The sequence below is a fragment of the Toxotes jaculatrix genome, chromosome 13 (genome assembly GCF_017976425.1).
Source record: "Toxotes jaculatrix isolate fToxJac2 chromosome 13, fToxJac2.pri, whole genome shotgun sequence".
Lineage (NCBI taxonomy): Eukaryota > Metazoa > Chordata > Actinopteri > Toxotidae > Toxotes > Toxotes jaculatrix.
The window spans coordinates 5021578-5041954 of record NC_054406.1 but is presented as its reverse complement, the minus strand read 5'-3'; the positions used below and the strand labels follow the sequence as shown (position 1 = coordinate 5041954).

At 41.4% G+C, this 20377-nt stretch overlaps 1 protein-coding gene across 4 annotated transcripts; it reads left to right on the top strand.

Moving 5' to 3' along the window:
• Nucleotides 1–94: 94 nt before the first annotated feature.
• kiaa0319l (KIAA0319-like ortholog) lies at nt 95–19900 on the top strand. 4 transcript variants are annotated; one of them, XM_041052720.1, is made up of 25 exons: nt 95–634; nt 2133–2718; nt 4448–4628; nt 4799–4912; nt 6841–7109; nt 7427–7513; nt 7672–7915; nt 9212–9310; nt 9999–10096; nt 10272–10359; nt 10910–11002; nt 11100–11232; nt 11576–11681; nt 11836–11958; nt 12059–12182; nt 13257–13389; nt 13584–13732; nt 13985–14136; nt 14348–14486; nt 15056–15215; nt 15488–15630; nt 15806–15928; nt 16152–16242; nt 16495–16586; nt 16911–19900. In XM_041052720.1, exons 4-25 carry the CDS (start codon nt 4819–4821, stop codon nt 17105–17107), a joined length of 2937 nt encoding a protein of 978 aa, XP_040908654.1. In that variant the 5' UTR covers nt 95–634; nt 2133–2718; nt 4448–4628; nt 4799–4818; the 3' UTR covers nt 17108–19900. The 4 variants fall into 4 exon arrangements, with proteins under 4 accessions (XP_040908654.1, XP_040908651.1, XP_040908652.1 ...); XM_041052717.1 differs by having other exon boundaries at nt 96–634; nt 9209–9310; XM_041052718.1 differs by having other exon boundaries at nt 96–634; nt 2079–2718; nt 9209–9310.
• Nucleotides 19901–20377: the final 477 nt, after the last annotated feature.

Genomic DNA, 20377 nt, shown 5'->3' with positions numbered 1-20377 from the left:
CAGCCCGACAATATCAGAGAACCAATCACAACGGGGATAGTTGGGAGGCGGAGACGCCATTTTGGCCAGTGTTGCAACGTCAGAGAAGCGACGCCACATTATTTTTGAGGCCAAGAAAGACATTTTTATTCTTTATTTTGGTTTCTAGAACTAAAATATACAATGAAAACGACTAAAGCGGATTAACTGTTTCTGCTGAGCTGAGCCTGTTCGACATTGGTAGCTGGTCGGCAGGTGGCGCACGGCGGAAGTACTCGGATTAACAACGTTCATTTTCATTTGATACGCATCTCAGGCAAAACTAGAATTACAATAGTCTTCTGTGCAATATAACTTGTAGCCTGCTTTACTCAATTATTATTACTTCCCAAATGCGTCGAAAATGTCTGCTAATGAGCTTCTGTCGGCCCAAAAACGTCCCAACGGTTGTTTCAGTAAATGATTTATTTTGAAAACCCAGCCACCGGAAGCGTCATATATCACTCGGAATCGCTTGACGGCGGTCACACTGCACATCAGCTGTGCAAGCGAGAGGAATACTGACCCAATTTACTGTGCTGGGGACAACAACAGCGACGACGCAACACTTCACAGCGACCGACCGAAGTGAACGCCAGTGGCATTTTCTGTTACTGTAAGTCCTTTGGTACTTTTCTGTCTTTAATGGTGTCGTGACAGTTGCCATAAAAACGCTCTGGTTGAATCCTGCACGGTGTGTAGTGAAAGAGAGATGCCAGCAGCTGTTAGCCTCAAGGTGCCTTAAACGGCGGTGATCCCGGATTATACAGGTGAATTACCTTACAGTGTTCCACCTCCGCATTCATTTCTCAGCACCGGGACGTCGGTGTGCTTTGTTAAAAAAAACAAGCTACTAGATTAAAAGTCCCATATTATAGATTCAGCCGTGACTCTTTTGTAATTTTGTGATAGTGCAGTGGACTACGCAGGGTGTAGCAATCGGCCTGTGTTAAATTATCTTACAGCTAGTTAGAGACATCCTGTCTTGAGTAAACCCTGGCTGATGTTTTCAGGCTGGTAAGATACATAATGCACGAACCCACCATTTTGGATGAAATGTCTTAGAGATATTATCCCAGTGCGTGTACTCATGGAGTTCATTTGACTGACAGACTCTAATTCATGCAGTCAACCACTTATTTGCACTTTGACCAATCAGTTAATCCCTTCTCTATAAGAATCAATCTTCCTTAGAGAGTTGGACTTAACTAACAATTATCTTCTTTTCATTAACAATTAATTATTTATTTATTTGATAAACTGGAAATAGATACAGATCCTAACACTGACCACCAGAGCCTCAAGTGATGCTCCTTATTTAGACAGATCGGGAAACTTTGATTTGAAAATAGTGGCCATTTCATTTTTTAACAAGCAAGTGTTCGGTCTTAATGAATTACTTTTATATTATCTATTGATCCTCTAATCAATTTGTTGTCCCGCGTGGGAAATTTCAGTAGACATCAAAACAGATCCATCCATTAGTAAACAGAATGGAAACCATCATTTAGAAAAAAGTGGCATCCAGTAGCAGTAAAAACAAAAGATGAGCTGTTGAACCTTGTTAAACATAATATCAAAAAAGGCATAAAAACATGAATGCCTGTTGCCAGCAGTGCACACTGTTTATACTATTTCTGCAAGACAAGATAAATAGAATGAATCAGACAAGGTGTTGAAAATGAATAAATTTATTGGGCAAAAACAACCTAAGCACAAGGCAGGCTAGTATGAATCATCCGGTGAAAAATCAATAAGAAGTTAGACTGATTAGTTAGAATGGTGTGTGTTTATACATGATCAGACGTTATATTCAGTTATGAGGTTAGCTTACTGTATAAGGGTTTCATTGTGCATTCTTATATATTTTTAATCTCCCGTGATATAACTGCACACAGGGGTTTATGGTATTGCTGTGATACTTTTGGTACTATTGAATCCATTTAAATATTGTTCTAGGATTAGAACAGTTGTTGCTGTAAGGATCTAGTTTCTGTAGTTGTCACAGCAGAATGTGAGGTTTATTATTTCTTATTATTTTGTTTCTTTTTTTTTTAAAGGACTTTGTCTGAGAGAGAAATTAAAAACAACTTCATTTTCCTTCCCTGCTGCAGCCAGAAGAAACTGTGCGTGGGACTTGGTGTCATTACAGAGAAAGCTCCACAAATCTGTCTGCCTAGAAGCTAATACAGCTATTGACTGCTGCAGCTGAGGGAGAGGAAGAGGAGGAGGAAGAAACGGCCAAAGAGAGAGAGAATTGTCCTCCCTAGGTATAAGGGGGGTTTTGGTCACGGAGATCATTGTTCTGCAGAAGCTTCTCAAGGGAAAGTAGCCATTGAAAAGTCTGTAATGGCTGAGCTGTCATCAGCCCAGGTGACCGAGTGCACCTGAGCGTTACTGTTGCTGCACACACTCAGAGTCACTACCAGCCTCTGGGCTTTTACTGCTCAGTAAAGAAGGAAATCCACACCGCTGCGACTGCTGGAGAAAAACGTGACTGAGTCCCTTACATTTTTTGTCTGGATTATTTTTACCTTGATGTATTTCTTTTAATTTCATTTTGGTGGATTACCAGGGAGAGAAAAAAACACATGCGGGAGGACAAATGACTGTGGATTTTGGACTGTCTGGGCTGAGCTGCTTAGGTTCAGGCATCCACATGCAGGAATGCAGATTCACATACGGAAACAGACCATACAGGTTTGTGTCGGCTGGTTATGTTGTGTAAGCAAAGGACTTCATTTCAGTTAATGCAGTATTTATATCCAGAATTTAATAATGTAATGACTCATTTGATTACATGCTAACAAAGGGAACTAGAGTGACATTCCAATCATATGAATATACTGCATCTAGCTAACTTCCACGGAGTGTCTGCTCAGCAGATGCTTGTGAAATAGTGAAAGCGGCTTGATTTATTACCATATTGCCCCATGTAATAGTCTCCTTGTGAGAGGTTGTGGGGAAAAGGCCTGATTATGCCTTGAACACAGTGTCCCAGGACCTGCACTCTTCACTCCCCCTCTTTTTTTTTATCCCTTTCTGCTATAAGGACTCACAGGAAAAGTTGAGGGGAAAAAAGTGCAAAAAAGCTCTTTTGCTCAGAGTGCCTCTGTGCATGCCTCAAATGAGAGACTTCCTCATCACTCTTCCTGCAACAAAGAACATTAAGTATAAGGAAGTTAACTCTGGGGTCTTGATGCCCTGTGTCTGTGTCTTGAATATAATTTTAAAAATATTAAAATTTCCACTGTGCTACCAAATTGGATAAAGTAGCTGCGTGAACTGTGATGCAGTCATACTCCTTCTGTATCCCACATGGGGCTGACCCTTGTCTGACCTGTCATTACTCAGAGTGACTTACCAAAAACAATGGTATAATACAGAGGACTGTAAGGGCCACATTTGTTAGATAAAACTACTGTATGTTGAGTGATTGCTGGTATTATTGCACAGGAGAGAGAGAGATTTGCATATAGCAGTTCTACAAAATGTGTCATTCAAAAATATTAACCACTATTCATTTTCACCCGCGTTATGAACATACAGGCTGGGTAATAGGTTGTAAAGCTCCCAGACTAGACACATAAGACAGTGAGGGAACAGGCAAGACATGTCTATAGATAAGACTGAGGGATTAGAACCTGTTGTAGAAGTATGTACATTTAATTGTCTTTTTTTTATTTTCCTTTTTCCCTTCTCTTTTGCTTTGGCTGATAGTTAAAAGGAAGGTGCTGGTGAGTCATGTTGCACCTCCCTGAGAGTTACTGTCAACAGGATATTCACAGAATTGCTGCATAATGAAACAGACTTGTCCTCCAACAGGAAACATTTCCCTCTCTGTTTTACTTTGAAAAGGAGTATTTGTGTTCAGCAGACCACAGAATATAATGCTCAGATCCACGTTACATACAGTTACAGCAACTATGCAGTTTAAGTACACTCCTCTGCTTTGCTCTCTCAGCAGAGTACCTCCAGTTAAAGCAATTGAGTCTTATTTGCATGAATGTTTGTCATCAAGTTGATGTGTTATAGGTTGTTGAATTTCTTCAGAGTGCTTCTCTGTAGAGCTGAAGCACTGTTGACTGTCAGTAATCAAGGCAGATAAGGAGGGAAAACCTGAATAATTCATATTTTTCTGATAAATTTGTCCCACTTTTATGCATTAAATCCAACAAAGTTCTTCATGTGTAAAACAAAAACATCAACAACTAATTTGTTCAATTACAATTACATTGTATGGAAGTGTTAATTTATGCAGCAGAATTGTGCCTGATTGATAACATAAAAATACATTTCCACTAACATTTATACAGTAATTTTCAAATATTTCCCAGGCCTATATGTCCACATGTTTGTCCAGCCTGATATGAATAATATTTTTTGATCAACGATTAAATAATTCCTCTCTCTGCCCTCCCCTCTCTAGCATAGTGTTTGAGAAGCTGAGCCTGTAAAGGTCCCACAGGTGGCCATGTTGGATCTGTTCCTCAGAGTGCTGGTGTTGACCCGTCTTCACCCATCACCTCACAGCACCTCGCTGCCAACCTAAGCCCTCGCTCCCTCTCGCTTCCTGCATCTCTTTCTTCCACCGCCTGGCCAGACGAAAGGTAAACATGGCTTGTAGATTTAGTTTGATTGAGCTGGATTGACAGTTGTTATTTTCAGTCAGGTATAAGTTAGATCACATTTAAACGGTTGCTGGAAGGAGTCTGAGAACCAAATCTTATGCTTACTTTAATGAAATCAAACCATTAAAATCGAATTGTTCTCCTTTTAGGTCTTTGGTCTTTGAGGAAAATGTCCTATGCACACCACAAGCTGCTCACCTGGAGCTTACCTCACCTCGTCCTCCTACCGCTGACCTACCTCTGGCTCTTGGCTCCTACCACAGGTAAAATAAGCCACGCGTCACCCCGAACTCAACTGGCAAATACGCATTTGTTGACAGAGAACCGATAAGGTAACTCACATCTGTGTCAACTACCAGCACTCATCTGCATAGTAGATTCACACACCTTTGATTGCTCAGGGTGGGTCTTGATCCGTCTTCAAATCTTATTATGATACTTGGATGGTTTTAGGATGTTAGTTGGTTTTTACTGTATGTATAATCTGAGGCAGGCCGATGGAGGACTGTTGGCACCCCTGCTGTGTGTGTGTGTGTCTGTGTGTGTAGCGGTGCCTTCTTTCAGATGCCACTCCACACAGTGGGTTACAATGTGAAACAGGACAATAGGGGCTCTGTGGGTAGACACTGTGCATGTGTGTGTGTGTTGAAGGGTGGGAGACAGAAGAACAGTGGACAAGGGGCGGGATGACACCCCTTTCTCAAACAAACTATAGATCTTTTGTGCCTTTTTGTAAGTGGTAAGACCTGTGTTTTTCCAGACTTCAGTTACACTGACGTCCCATAAAGTCACCCTTGGCTCTGGTGTTGCCATGGTAGCAACAATTACTGGTATATCTCTGTGTGAGATGGTCTAATGAGATGGTCTAAATGTTTTTGTTAGTTTTTCATCTTTGTTTTTGCTTGTGTTGATGCCTCTTCCTCTTATGTGAAAATATCCAGAAACATTGTTGTTCCTCGTGCTTTCTTATTATCCATTCAATTCATTTACATTCTGTAATTACCTCTCTATATAGTAGTTATAATTGTTAGCGGTGGAGTCTACCATTCCTGTGCTGGATTCAGATTGGCTTCTTACACATGACTGATTCACAGAAAACAATGTGTGCACACGATCCTGTGTTACTGTTTATAACGGGATGGCTTTTATTGTGAAGCAGTCAAAGGAAACACACTGTATTTGTCTCTGAGGTTAGAGCCGACACCAATCACTCATGAAAAATGCATCTACAAATCAAGGCGTGGACATGTTAGGCATTTTTGAGAGTGGCCCAGTTTTAAATATTGCAGGAAGTAGTGGAACAGGGAGAATCATCCACAGTGAGCTGTTAGATGAAGAGTTGCAGGCTGTTTTGTTTGACTGCACTGTGAACAGATGCACTAACTGCGTTCCTGTTGTATTTCCGATTGCCAAAGAGTGGCAATCAGTGGCAATCTGTGGTATTTTTTGTGTTGTATTGTATCTGGTTGCGTAGGCAGTTCCTATATGACACAAAGAATGGATTTACTTCACCGCTTCAAGAGCATACACGCGTACGGCAACTAAACGTCTCAGCTCACTGCACTCCTGATAGGAGTCTGATATGGTCAGGCTCAGAGGGTGGAGTTTTGTGCGTACTGCTTACTGTGCTTTGGGTTTTAATCAGTGTCTTGTTTTGTCAGGGAAAAGCCTTACTTCCTCTCTCTGTTGCTGAGTTGGCTGACTGCTGAAGCTGCGGCTGGATGTCGGCTTTTCAGAGAAATGTTGAGTCAAAGCCTAATCTGTGAAAAGTCTCACTGGTTGGGGCTGGAATTCACCGTGGGTTTCACTTTGCTTCTTTGCTTGCGACAATGCCAAGAATACCTAACAATGCCCTGATTGATATAAGCAAGGGAAATCTGGACAAGGCTTGGAGAGCGCTGTCCAGTGTCATGTCCATGATGTTGCCTTTGACAGATCCCTTTTATCAAACTACATTCTACTCTGAACTCTTCCTCTTAGAATTTCTCTTAGGGGAAACCACTGCATAACCTCCCCTTTCACCCCTATTTCCTGACCAACTTTCCTCCTCTTCTTGTAACTATGATCTTTGTTGCAAAGGATTTGATCTCTCACAGTGACTTGTTAAAAAAAAAAGTTTGATTTGTAGATATGAATATCAGTATAGTGCATCATTATTTTTACTTCCTTGCTCTGTTCTGTCCTGGTCCAGGTGTGTCAGCAGATCTCTGCCGGGTGACTGGTGGGGTGTTGGGGATCCACTGGAGCAGCGCCATCAGCTTGGGTTGGCACCCTCTGGCAGACGGGACAGGAGGGGCAACATGTTGGGAGTCCTGCTGCTTAAAGCCGAGCTGCAGCGCCGTGTGGAGCCTCGGCGGGCGCTGTGTGCTTCTCAGCTGCACCCAGAAGAGTGGCTGCCCCATCTCTTTCCTGCCCCAGCCTCACCAGGAGTCCCTCGGCCTCCTTCAGCTGCTCTCCAAGGTATGGCTGCTGCTGGCTGACCAAGATGTAACAGGAACAGCTGTCCAAGCTAAGGAAACTGCATTCAGAATTATTCAAATGACCATTTATTTGTGATTTATTGATTTTTTTCCTGAGAAACCAACTTGCCTTTCAGATGGCACTGTCATTGATTAGTCTAGTTCCAACAGCTGACTTCCTCTGTTGATTAAGAGACATAATTTTTCATTTTTTCCAGTTAAAGCAAAGGGTTGCTACTTACCTTGACAAGTGGATTTGGTATCTTATTTATAGAAGTTTTTGCTGAAATTATTTGTGGTCTGTAACTTTATTTTAAGGGTCCCATAACAGCAAGACGTAGAAAGGCTCGTCATGCACAGCACAAAGGAAGCCACAGACCACACACAGGATACCTTACCAGCACGGTAAAGTCACAGGAAATTGGTTGAGTTCAAATGTTTTATTGGTGTTTTATTGTTTGGCTGTAGCAAACGCTGTTCTTCACCTGTTTCCTAAATTCCTCTCCAAATTTGTTCCATGTTATTGTGAGTTCAAAACCTAAAATTTTGAATTGTCTCTGCAGGAAAGTCCCAAACTGGAAATAGCTCATCCAACTCCAACTGTACCCAGGACCATCACACTTCATCAGACAACCCAAAAGAACCTTAGCCAGGTAACCAATGGGAGCTCAGACAGCGCTCCAGCTCCGTCACAACAAAACTCAACGGTGGATGACACTGTTGATACTCCTGCGTCTTCCAATAGCAGCGATGTCAGCTCACCCACAGTGACTGAAGCTGCTATCATCACAACTCCAACACAGGCTGGTAAGGAAGCAAGTATCAGAGAAAGCCTATTTCCGGCGCATTCAGTAATCTGTCTTGTCTTCATTTATTAATTATGATCTAATCTATAATGTAACATCACTGTGGTTATGCAGCCTTGGAGGAAGATTTCAAATGACTTTCAGGTCCTCTCAGTGCCAGAGTTGGTTAAAATACATTTTTGCCCTTTTAAGTTTCCATGTTTCTGTCACACACACTCAAAATTTGTAAAATATCCGTCACTGTTCCTTCAGTGTTTTTCCTGCGGCAGATGTTTGACAAAACAAAGATGTACTTTGCCCACAGATTTTATGGCAGACTGCACAGATGTTATTTTTCCCAGATGAAAGCAACGTGTGCTGTGAGTGTGAAGCCAAGTGGGTCTAATCAATAGGAATGTGCTGAGGCTTCCAGGCTTCTACAAACAGGAATGACTCGTATGATCAGTTTCTCCTCCCTGACCGACAGTATGCCCATTTATCTGACATTAACTGAAAAATGACATGAGACAAAGCAATGCGTGTCATTCTTTTTTAACTTAACAATGGATTTACTTGAGCAAACAGTAACAAGCTGTGCTGGTTTCAGTGAAAGCAGAAGGTGTGCAAAGGTAAGATGCAGTTTAGGAGGAGACTGGAAACAAAGCAAGAACCTGCGATTCTTAAAGAGAATATCTCACATTACGGTCGCTGTTTGACACAATTTACAGTTTGATTTAAAGGGAAAACAGCTTTACACATGATGATGAGTTTACTACTGGTGTGAATTACTACTCAGCCTGCGAAAACCATTCTTTAATATCTCCTGCAGTTCTGGAGCTGCATCGGTTTTCATTCTTTGATATGTGGTGCAATACACCTTATTGTTTTTTGTTTTTTTTTAAATCTCTTTCTTGTAATTCCCCTAACTTTACGGAAATGCAATAGGAAATTACTAAATTATTGGACTACACCTTTAAATATCACCAGCTGGTTCCTGATTTTGTCTGCCTGCTGCTTGGTGCTGTGCAGGCTGAAAACACCTGCCTGCCACAACCACAGCTGAAACCGTTGCTGGTGACCTGACCTACAGCTGAGAGGAACTGCCACACTACAACTTTGTTTGTTCTTTTTAAAATTATCATTAGGTAATATAAAATAACTGGATGTGTAATTGACACCAAGTAATATTATTTATTCACCTCTTGTTGAATGCTCCACACTCTGACCAGTTCCAGTCTTTTGGTTGCCATGCCAACCTTGTGGTCACCATACTGTTATTTTGGCATCATCTCTGATCCTGTGTCGTCTTCCACAGCAGTGAGGGAGCTGGTGGTGTCAGCAGGGGAGAGTGTGGAGGTTACATTGCCCCTCAACGAGGTTGAACTCAATGCCTTCGTGGTCCCCCCAGCCCCGCCAGGTAAAGCCACTGAATTAGGAAATAAACTATTGCAGTTTATCATTTTCTGTGTCTGTGTATATGTTTATTAATGGTGCCAGACAAGTGATCAACCTGAAGATGCATATGACAGGTTATTGTTCTAACTTTTTAAACATTGTTTACTAAATAGGATAATTTTTTCAATTGCTGACACCTCCAGGACTATGAAATAATAATAATACAAAATTATTATTTTTATTGTTATTATTATTATGTAGAGTTTGATTTTCTAACGTATTTCTAGTGAATAGATGATACTGACTTATCAAACCGTTCCCAGTTTGAAAATATCAAGAAAATAATTTGACTTTTATGTAGCTTAGATGAGCACACTGACTACCATTCAGCGTGCTATCATATTTTTGTTGTTCAGAAATGGGTGAGGAAATTCAACCTGTTTGACAGTTGTATTGCTGAGTCACCATCAGCGTACTGTGCGTCATACTGAACACCAGCCAGAGAATTTCAAATCCACTCTGGAAAAAGATTATACGGTTACGAAGAGGGATGCAAGTCATAATTTTGTTAATCCCTTGATCCCTCGCTGACAGTCCTGACAGCAAAGTTTTTCAACTGGAAATGATCCTTATCTGATAGATTTTAATTAAATGCATGAGCAGTTTTGTTGTGCTGTGCTGATTGATTACATGTTGTTTCTTCTCTACAGGGACAAACTATGCATTTGACTGGCGTTTGATAACACATCCCAAAGATTACAGTGGGGAGATGGAAGGAAAGCACAGCAAGACACTGAAACTCAGTAAGGTACAGATCACAACTTTCATATTCATATTCTGCTAAAAATAAAACATGCAGCTGGTGTTCTATTCAATACATAAACAGACGGTTTCAGTAATGTGTAAAGGAGACAGATTGTCTCAAAAAGGACACTTCCTCTTAATTCTGGCTTGATTTGTTCGATCTCTCCTCTCCATCTCAGCTGACTGTGGGCCTGTATGAGTTTGAAGTGACAGTGGACGGGGAGGGGGCTCACGGAGAAGGCTACATCAATGTCACAGTCAAACCAGGTGAGATTTAGCATTCAGCACAATGCATGTAAGTCGAATAAAGTTGATTAGTTTTCAAGGCTGATTCTGTTTCATCAATAACACTATTTAAAATTTGCAAAGAGACACAAACAGACCATCACACTAACTGAAAAACACTTGACGGGATATGTGTACGACAGCACAACAAACTGCTGCCTCCTCTGAGTCAACATGTCCTTGCACAATTTAAAAAACAAACATTAGGTGGTTTACAGAATGAGTATTGTACTCAGAAATGTTTCTGTTACTTTGTCCACCATCAGGAGGCTATGAATAATACTTAGTGGTATTGTCTTTCCTGACAGTGTCAGTGATACAAATTTATCAGGAATCAGCGCTCAGTTAATGCCTCATGTTAAGTAAATAAACTGAGATCCTATTGCTGGGAGCTTAGGCTGCTTTCCTCCCACACACAGTTGTAATTGTGACTTTTGCAAAGGCAGCCGCTGACTTGTTGACACTGCATCACTCACAAACAGCTGATGTACAGCTCAGTAAGCGAGTTCATTTCTTGCTTTCCACCTGACAGAGCCGCGGGTAAACAAGCCTCCAGTTGCCATAGTTTCCCCAAAGTTCCAGGAGATCTCCTTGCCAACCAGCTCTACGGTGATAGATGGCAGCCGTGAGTCTCCCACGTGACACGCACACACAAACATAGCTCTTAATCAGAGCCTAAAATCCTTTATCCTTCATTTATCCCTCCTTTCTTCTCTTTCCAGAGAGCACTGATGATGACAAGGTGGTGGCATGGTACTGGGAAGAGGTCAAAGGTCCTCTGAGGGAGGAGAAGGTCTCTGCTGACACCCCCGTCCTCACCCTCACCAGCCTGGTGCCTGGGAACTACACATTCAGGTACAGGTGGCCCTCACTTATCTCACACAGATGGATGCCATTGTTTTAATGTTGAGAGGTCCCAAGATTTCAGATATATTTAGACAGGCAAGTTAAATTGCCAGTAAATATGTTACAAACACTCCCTTTTATCAGCATCTGGACTCCTGGACCTCATTTCAATATATACGTTTGTGACACATGTAATAATAAAAGCAGAGGCATGTCTGGATTAAAGTTACTAACTTATTACAAGTCAAACTTGATTTGATTTTAGAGACTTAAAGTTAGAGGTGAAATTGTTTATTTCTCTACTTGCCATAAAGTTTGGGCATTAAACCTATTGAATGTCCTTCTTTCCCAGTTTGACAGTGACAGACTCAGATGGAGCCACAAATTCGACGCAGGCCACCCTCTCTGTCAACAAAGCCAAGGATTACCGGCCTGTGGCCAATGCTGGCCCTAACCAGGTCTGAACCCGTTTTCATCATCACAGCTTTGTTCTTTAATGCACGAGGCAACAGTTTTTCAATTGTGTGTGTGTTAAGTAGGGTACTTAAACCTCAAAAATGTCTGTTGTAACCCTGATAACAATAGTCGGTCTTTCCTCTTACTTTCATCCAGGTCATCCAATTGCCACGCAACTCCATTACTCTGTATGGCAACCAAAGCACAGACGACCACGATTCCCTGTCTTACGAGTGGTCCCTCAGCCCTGAGAGCAAAGACAAAGTGGTGGAAATGCAGGTGAGGGCTGTGCACTTAATTGAATTCACGTTTCAGCTCATTTTTTTCTTGGATAAGAGCATCACGATTTAGGATGGCATCTGTTTCTGTGTGTTTTCAGGGCGTACGGACACCGATCCTGCAGCTGTCGGCAATGCAGGAGGGAGACTACACCTTCCAGCTGACTGTGACAGATTCAGCTGGACAGCAGGACACCGCCCAGGTCACTGTCATTGTTCAGCCAGGTAAACAGCTGGACAACAAATAAAAGGTTCCTGTTTATGTCACCCCAGCACTTTCAAATGACATGTTCAGTGAAAAGTTGGGAGGAATATTTTGTTTACAAGCGGTTTAGCTTCTTACTTCCTTACAGCACTCACTCATTAACCCGTGTTTTTTTTTTTAAGTCTGTTTACTCAGCTGTGTGCACTTGTGTGCCACTTAAAGAGACACTTGAATTAAGCTCATCTTGACATTTCAAGTCCACTTCCCCTGTATCTGATATGTGTTACATTTCGTGTGCCCTTTCTCACTCCCACAGGCTCTGTACAAATGTACACATGAAGTGTGAAGAGCAACCTGTGCGACAGTATTTAATGTAGCTGTATTTATTCTTGACCTTTAGTAATGTGTGAGGCTGATGTCAGTACTTAATCTGCTGATAGGAATCTCTATTTGCCAGTCCTTTGTTAGAAATAGCATTTTGACTCAGTGAATGGGAGGTGTACGTGTACACACAGCCTGATAAGCACCCAGTGCAGACTATAGACAGTGGCAAAACAATCTTGCAGGTGTTTGAACAGGACCTGTGTTGTTAACACACATCCACCTGCGAGGTCAGACCGTGCCAACCATGTGGGTAATAATATCTGAAAGAAATGTTAGTGCTGTTGGTCAGAGGGTGTAATTCCTGGTGTTTCAGAGCATGACTGCTGTTACTATACAATAAAAACTATCATAGAAGTGCTGATCTGAAGGCAGTTGTCCTTTTTGTATCATAGTGGGGGTTTTTTTCTAGCTTCCCATTTGTTATTTATTTTTTTTAAGGATTACATTATTTATTAGGAAATTCTTTCCTTCTCACTCTCACTCTTTCTTATCACTGTTCTTTCTCACCTCTGATTGTAATACTGGTCCATCTGTCAAGATTTGTCAGGCACTGATCTGATTTGGATAAAAGTTGTAAACTTTGCTAGTTTTGTTGTGGAAGAAACGATTCATGTTGTTTTTTTTTTTTGTTTGTTTTTGAGGACAAAAGCTTATGGGCGAAGGTTGATGCGTGCTTATCTTTCTTATCCTATTATCTCTTTACTCTTCAGAAAACAATAAACCACCAGTAGCAGACGCAGGACCAGAGAAAGAGCTGACCTTGCCAGTCGACCGAACCACGCTGGATGGCAGTAAGAGCAGCGATGACCAGAAGATTGCCACCTACCACTGGAAACAAACCAGGTCAGTCAGTCACTGACTTATGCACACAGCAATCAAGCAGATAGTTTTTTCATTAAGGGTCAGACTTCGATTGGATGGTGTAGCTACTACATGGTCAGTTGTATTCCACTAGAGTAAAGTTAATTCTAAAGTATTGCACTCCTACGGTTAATTGTCTTTGACGCTCTCTCGCTCCGCTTCTCTTTGTCCATCAGTGGTCCTGCTGATGTGAAGATTGAGAATGCAGACAGTGCTGTTGCCACGGTGACAGGTCTCGAGGTCGGCAGGTACGAGTTCACCCTGACAGTAACTGATGAGAGGAAGCTGCAGAGTACCGACACTGTCGCGGTCATCGTCAGAGAAGGTTAGGAGATGTGTGTGTCTGTGTGTGTGTATGTGTGTGTTGTAATCCTTCGCTCTTGAGCAAAATAGCAGGCTGGGGTTGGAGTCAGACAGGTGAGGATTATGGATGTTGTTGTAAAACATGGGTTAGTAAATGAGGGAAGCATTTTAAGTACAGGTTTGAAGCATTTTAAATGTGTGTTTCATTCTTATCTCAGTGAACCTCACACTTTTGTATTTATTGTCTTTTCATTGTTTTTTTTTTTTCCACCAGAACTAGACCAGCCGCCAGTGGCTCATGTTGTGTCAAGTCCACCCATCTCTCTGCCTGTCAGGACCGCCACTCTGGATGGATCTCACTCAACCGATGACAAAGGTGGAGTCAGCTACCTGTGGACCAGGGACGACAGCAGCCCGGCCGCAGGGGTGAGCGTCACATCCATAGCTATTTTGATTAAGGTTTTGAATGTATAGTAGAAACACTTGTTTGCTTTCTGAAGAGGAAACCCATCCTAAAACTATAAAATTGTTTAATCTTACTGTCAAAAAACAGTACTTGAGATGTACTTTGTAAGCAATTTGGAAATTCACAGTGTTAGGAAATTAATATTAATTGTTTTTAATCGTTTTTCAACAGGATGTACTGAACAACTCTGACCACCAGGCAGTGCTGTTTCTGGGAAACCTGGTGGAGGGGAAATACAGCTTCAGCCTGACTGTAACTGACAGTAAAGGACAGACCAGCACTGACAGGGGCACAGTGGAGGTCAAACCAGGTAAAGTGAACAGAAATACACAAACCTAAAAGGATATGGACACACTGAGACTTTCACACTGTTATAAAACAACTGTTGCTTGTGCTGAGCTCAAGTTACATCACATCACACTTCTTGAGATTATTTGAAAGACAGTTTAGGTAAAGTGTGCATACCTGAAGTTAAATTTCAGTATTTTATCACAAAATACCTTCTACGTTGATAACTAGTAGTATAAGAGCATTGCAGAGTATATTTTTTCCTTTTGAACAAGTCTGTATGTACAAATGCTGTCAGCACAGCAAGAGACTCAACAACTAACAGCAGAAGGTTGAGCAGGTCAGTGCGCAACATACGGTGCACAGACACACACTCAGCTAGAAACTAATCCGTCACTTGGTCTTTTGGCTTCTTTCCCAGATTTCAGAGTGTCAGATGGATCCTGCAGTCGGCCTGTTTTCCTCTTGTCAGTTTCTCCTTTTCCTTGTTACTTTTTCTGTCCTCACTCTTCTCCTCTCCACCCTTTCCCTCCCCTTCTCTGTGTCTTGTCTGTGCTTTAATCTCATTCTTTCTCTCTCTCTCCCTGTCAGATCTTTGGGAACGTGACCTGGTGGAGCTGGTGTTGGAGGTCTCTGTGTCCCAGGTCTCCCATCGTCAGCGTGACATGCTGCTGCGCCAGGTTGGGGTTTTACTGGGCGTGCTCGACAGTGACATCATTGTGCGAGAGATCAGTGCGTTTAATGAGCACAGGTTAGTTGTTGTGCACCTTTTTTTTTTTTTTTTTGATATATTGATTTTGATTTATTTTATTTTTGGTCTGAAATCCCTTCATTTTGCAATAAAAGATCTCTTCCATCTTCAAATGTTTTCTCATAGTTTCAATGTTTTGAAATGTAAACCTGATAATAAGACACATAAATTAACCAAGAAAAATGATTAAATGGGATTTTATTTTCTTGATTTGGTTTGATTGGTGGACACAACTATACACTGTAAGAAACCATTTTCCTCTTCCTCCTCAGCACGCGTTTGGTCTTCCTGGTGTCAGGTGGTCCGGGGCGCCCTCCTCTGTCTGGCCACAGTGTTGCACTTGGCCTACGCAACAAACTGCGCAAGCAGAAGAATGACTTTCTCATCTACAAGGCCCGGCGAGTGGATACAGTCAGTAAGTACCTGACAAATACAGTTGTAAGAGACATACACAACAAAACAACAAAACAACAAAACTCATGGAAAGAGAATGTTGGTTAAATGTTGGACATTAATTAAAGACACTTCACCATTCTGCGATATTAAAGCTCTAGTCTCATAATACCCTGCCACTCTCCTTCTTTCCTCAGTCTGTCAGCTGAACTGCTCCAGCCACGGCGAGTGTGACTCGTTCACACGGCGATGTGTCTGCCACCCTTTCTGGATGGAGAACTTCATCAGAGCTCAGCTTGGAGACGCAGAGAGCAACTGTGGTGAGATGAGCGGAATCTTAATAAAATAGTTTAGTTAACTTATGAATCAAATGTATTGTCATGTTATTGTTCCATCTGCAAATTCAGTTCAGCCTCTAAGAAACAGCTCATATGGTCTTTTTGGTCTGCTCAGCTATTTGGGCCATAAAAAGGATTTTGTTGCTTAACATTATTTCAGATGCAGTTTAATGTGTTTGTATCAAACAAATATTTTTGTTTTCAGAGTGGAGTGTACTCTATGTGACTATAGCATCCTTCATGATTGTGGTTGCCATAGCAACAGTTGTCTGGGGGACGGTGTGTTGCTGTAACAGGTGAGTTCAAGTCTTCAAGTACATCTGCTTACTGTTGTTGATTTAGTTTGATGTGTTTTTTTTTCTCTCTCTCTCTGAAGTCCGGGGTGGATTGGGTTAGTGGGTGGGTTGATGAGTAGTTGGGACTATGAAGCTGTTCTCTGTAAAAGTTAAAAAAATAATGAATGAATTTTAAGCTTGCCCTCTACCTTCTTAACTACCACTACATCAGCTGATGATGAGCTAAATGTTTTGGGGTTTTTTTCCTGGAAGGCGAAAGAGCAAAGTGCGCAGAAACAAAAGCCGATATAAGATACTAGAAGCTGACGAGCAAGACAGTCTGGAGCTTCAACCGCCAAGAGCTGGTGAGACACAGGCAGACACACACACCACCAGTTATAGTTCACCATATTTAAACGTACAAAGTACTGTTGCATGTTTCCAGCTCCAATAATCAATAATCAGTTTACACAATGAAATAATGAACATATTCATTAGTTACAGCCTCAAAATTTTACATTTGTTGAGAATTTCTGTGCATTTTAAGTCAAAAAAGATTTTGGTCTTGATGACACTACCTGTTTGAATAACAGATTAAATAAAATAATCTGCTCAGTCCAGCTTTAACTCGTCATACTGTTTCTTTCTCTTCTCCTGCCTGTATCCCCGCTGCATCACCTGCCTGCCAGCCCGTATGAAGCCGGTACCTGCTCCCACCTCTTCCGCCCTCATGCGCTCAGACTCTGACCTGGACAGTGATGATGGGCAGGGCGGGGTCCCGTGGACGGAGCAGGAGCGCGGGCACCTCCTGCGGCCCCAGAACGGCTCCCTGAGGAACGGCCAGGGGCCGGCCAGGGGCAAGAAGCAAAGAGAAGAGCTGCTATAGCAAGAGAGGAGGGGGGAGCTGGCTGCTGCCCTCACACACCCCTCCTCCAGCTGTCACACCCCTCTGTTCCTCACTTTTTCTCTTTTGTTCTTCTTCAACACAAAAACCTCACACCTCTCATCCATGAAGACAGACTGTGTGATACCTGGATTTAATAAGAGGGAGAGAGGAAGAACATGCTGGAAACATGTTGTCCCACTGTCAGAAAAAAACGCCACTATACTGGAATTTCCCTGATCCCACACTGAGCCAATATGGAGGGAAAAAAACTATAATTTCACTGAGAATTAGGGGCGAGCACTGTGTTTTGAATAGTATAAAACTGTAACATAGACCCCTATTATTTAACACAGAGACAAAAAGAATGTACTGTTACCCCTCTACTGATGGCACACATTAGTTAGAGACCGTGGGAGAGAAGACTAGCCTGAGTGACACTTGACTTTCTGGATTAAAAAAAAAAGGAAAAAAAAAGAAAAAACTCTGCTTTAATGACACAAAAACCAGCCACTTGACACGCTCACACCTTGCCTCTCGTAGACACGCATGTATGCACACAAACACGTCATACTCACTGTTCCAGGTCAACCTGATGCTACCAAACACTGCCATGTTAAAACCAATGGTTATCTCTGCTCTGAAGAATTTTTTTCTTCGTGACGCATCAGAAAAAAAAAAAAAAAAAAACTCAACCAAAACAGCTGCCAACAGCAATGGACATTTCTCAGAAACATAAAAAAATTAATAAACGTGCATGAAGAGCCAGATTGCAGTTCTGGTACAATAAGATACTGGAACAACCGCCTGCACGTTTGTTTGTTTGTTGGGTGTATGTGTGGATTTTTCTGGCTGCTGTGCCAAAAGATGTTTGTTCAGAGCTGTTTGTATGTTTTTATGTCTGTTATTAACCTGCGGAAGAGTCACTATGTTGTTAGTTATGGCGGTCAGAGGCAGAAAATCTTTTTTTTAAGAAAAGAAAAAGCACCATGCTTTTATTCTGAAAGCTTCTCTGTGGATTAAATTGCTGGAAAACACTGGAATACTTACTGGAACACTAATGAGTTTGGCCTCAGCGGGGAAGATAATGAGGAGAAAGATGAAGTGACAACAAACGGGATGGTCAGGACACTGCTTCCTCCATCATCTCAGTATACATTAATGTGACGACTGCTTGAACCATGAACACCACTTCGTTTTTTTGTGTTTTTAGTTTTTTTGTTTTTCCGCTGTGTTTAGGCGTCAATGCACTTTGATTTCATGTCTGTCAGCTTCAGTCTCAGTTTGTCTCAGTGGTCGAAAAAGGGCAGTCTGTGACAGTTGAAGGTGGAGGGTCAGCCATAAACACAGGACGTTGCTGCATTCAGTGAAAGAAAAGACTCAAGTTCTTTGACTTTTAAAGATCAAAAGAAAGGGATGTATTTTAGCAAAAGCTCTTGTCCAGAGACACCTCAGTAATTGTTCCATACCTGTAGGCTTGAGTGAACAGGGTGGTGGGAGCTTAATGTATGGCAAAGTGGGGACTTCAGCAGTTTCTGTGCAATTTCAGCAACCAATTATAATCTGGCTCCAAATAGGATGAGCACATTTATCTTCCCTTTTGGATAATATTCAGTTAGTCTAACTTGGGGAATCACCAAACTACACAAAGAAAAGACAAAAAACATTAATCACCAAACTTCCATTTATGATTAGCATTGCTGTGTTTCCAGAATGATCTCAAACTGTGCTAAATCCTGAAATCAAATTATTTCGTCCCACTGATAAGATAAGATCAGAAGGTTAATCCGAGGGATGTTTGCCTCTTTGGAGAGGAGATTGCCATAGATATGCCCATGACAGGACACAGTAGGAGCGCTGTAAGAACACGGAAGAGAAGGAAAAACTTTAACCTGTCGACTCTTCCCTGTAAACATCTCAGTGTGTGATCGCTTTGCATGCAGAATGTGAAACTGATCTGTTAGTCCACATTTGGAGGCACTTTTTCTTTGGTTGTTGAATGTTAAAAGGGTACGCTGTCGACTCGGTTCAGCTTGTACTCTGTGTGAAATAAGCAATCATTTAAAAACATATTGCAAAAATGTCTGTTTCTCATTGTTAAGTCATCTCATGCTGATGTCAGATCTGCTGCACTAGTTTGGTCTCAGAGCACCCAGGGCACACCAGGCTAGGGTGGAGATGTTGTTTTTTTTGTTTGTTGTTTTTAATCTTATCTGACCATTTTTGCCAACTTGTGTGAGGCAAACTAAAATCTAGTGCACCCAAGTGCCAACTCTGTAAAATTATCTTGTGAACACTTTGAAATAATGTCAAATTCCTCTCATATATATATCTATTTTTTTTTTTTTTTTTTTTTTTTTTTTTTTTGCACATCATAGGAATTGACTTTGGACACAGTTGTCAAGATTTGATGTTGATTCACTCTCATTTCTTGTTTAGGTGTACACCTTTTTCCCAAAACTCCGTTTTAAAAAAAAGAAAGAAAAAAAAACACATTTCAAGGTCTTTTGTCTATTTAAAGACACAAAATTCTGCATTTCTTCTGTTTCATGTGCAACATTTGGGATTTATAGAAGTAAGTGAATTGACCTTGACTCTGATGGAGTCCACTGTGAAGGCAGACAGAGAAAGGAGTAGCAACTGTTAAATGAAGGGAGTTTAATTTAAAATGTTTTAAGTATGGTTTTAGTGAAACTTTACTCCTTCCTTCCTTCTTTCTTTCTTTCTGTGTGACCAGACCTGATGCAACTGGATAATCTGTAAATTAAAATAAAGTTTGTTTCAGTTTGTTCTTGAGCTTTCTGAGAGACGTGCACTTGTTTCTTACTGTTTTCCGATCAGAGACTTTTACTTTGATCAAAGTTTCTCACACAAGCTCCACTTGTTGTCATATTTAATGAATGGCTGTCAGATAAATGTGGTAAAGTACAGCACTTACAGTAAATGTACTTAGTTTCTTTCCACAGATGGATGATGCATTGTTACTGTGCAACAGTTTGCTATTTCATGCTAAATGCAGCTTTCCCCCTCAAACTCTTCCTCTGACATACCAATTGTTTCCAGCATTGCTGCACTAATCCCTGATATATACCAGCCATCATCTCAACCACGTGTCTCTCCCATAGTTTGTTTTCTCTTTGACATTTATAAGCCCATTAACCTCCATAGTTGTCCTTTGCTGCTCCATTAACACAATTTGCCAGATGATGGAGTCCATAACCACTTATGATAGAAGCTTGCCTCTTTAGAAATGTTTGTTTACCACCCCACACA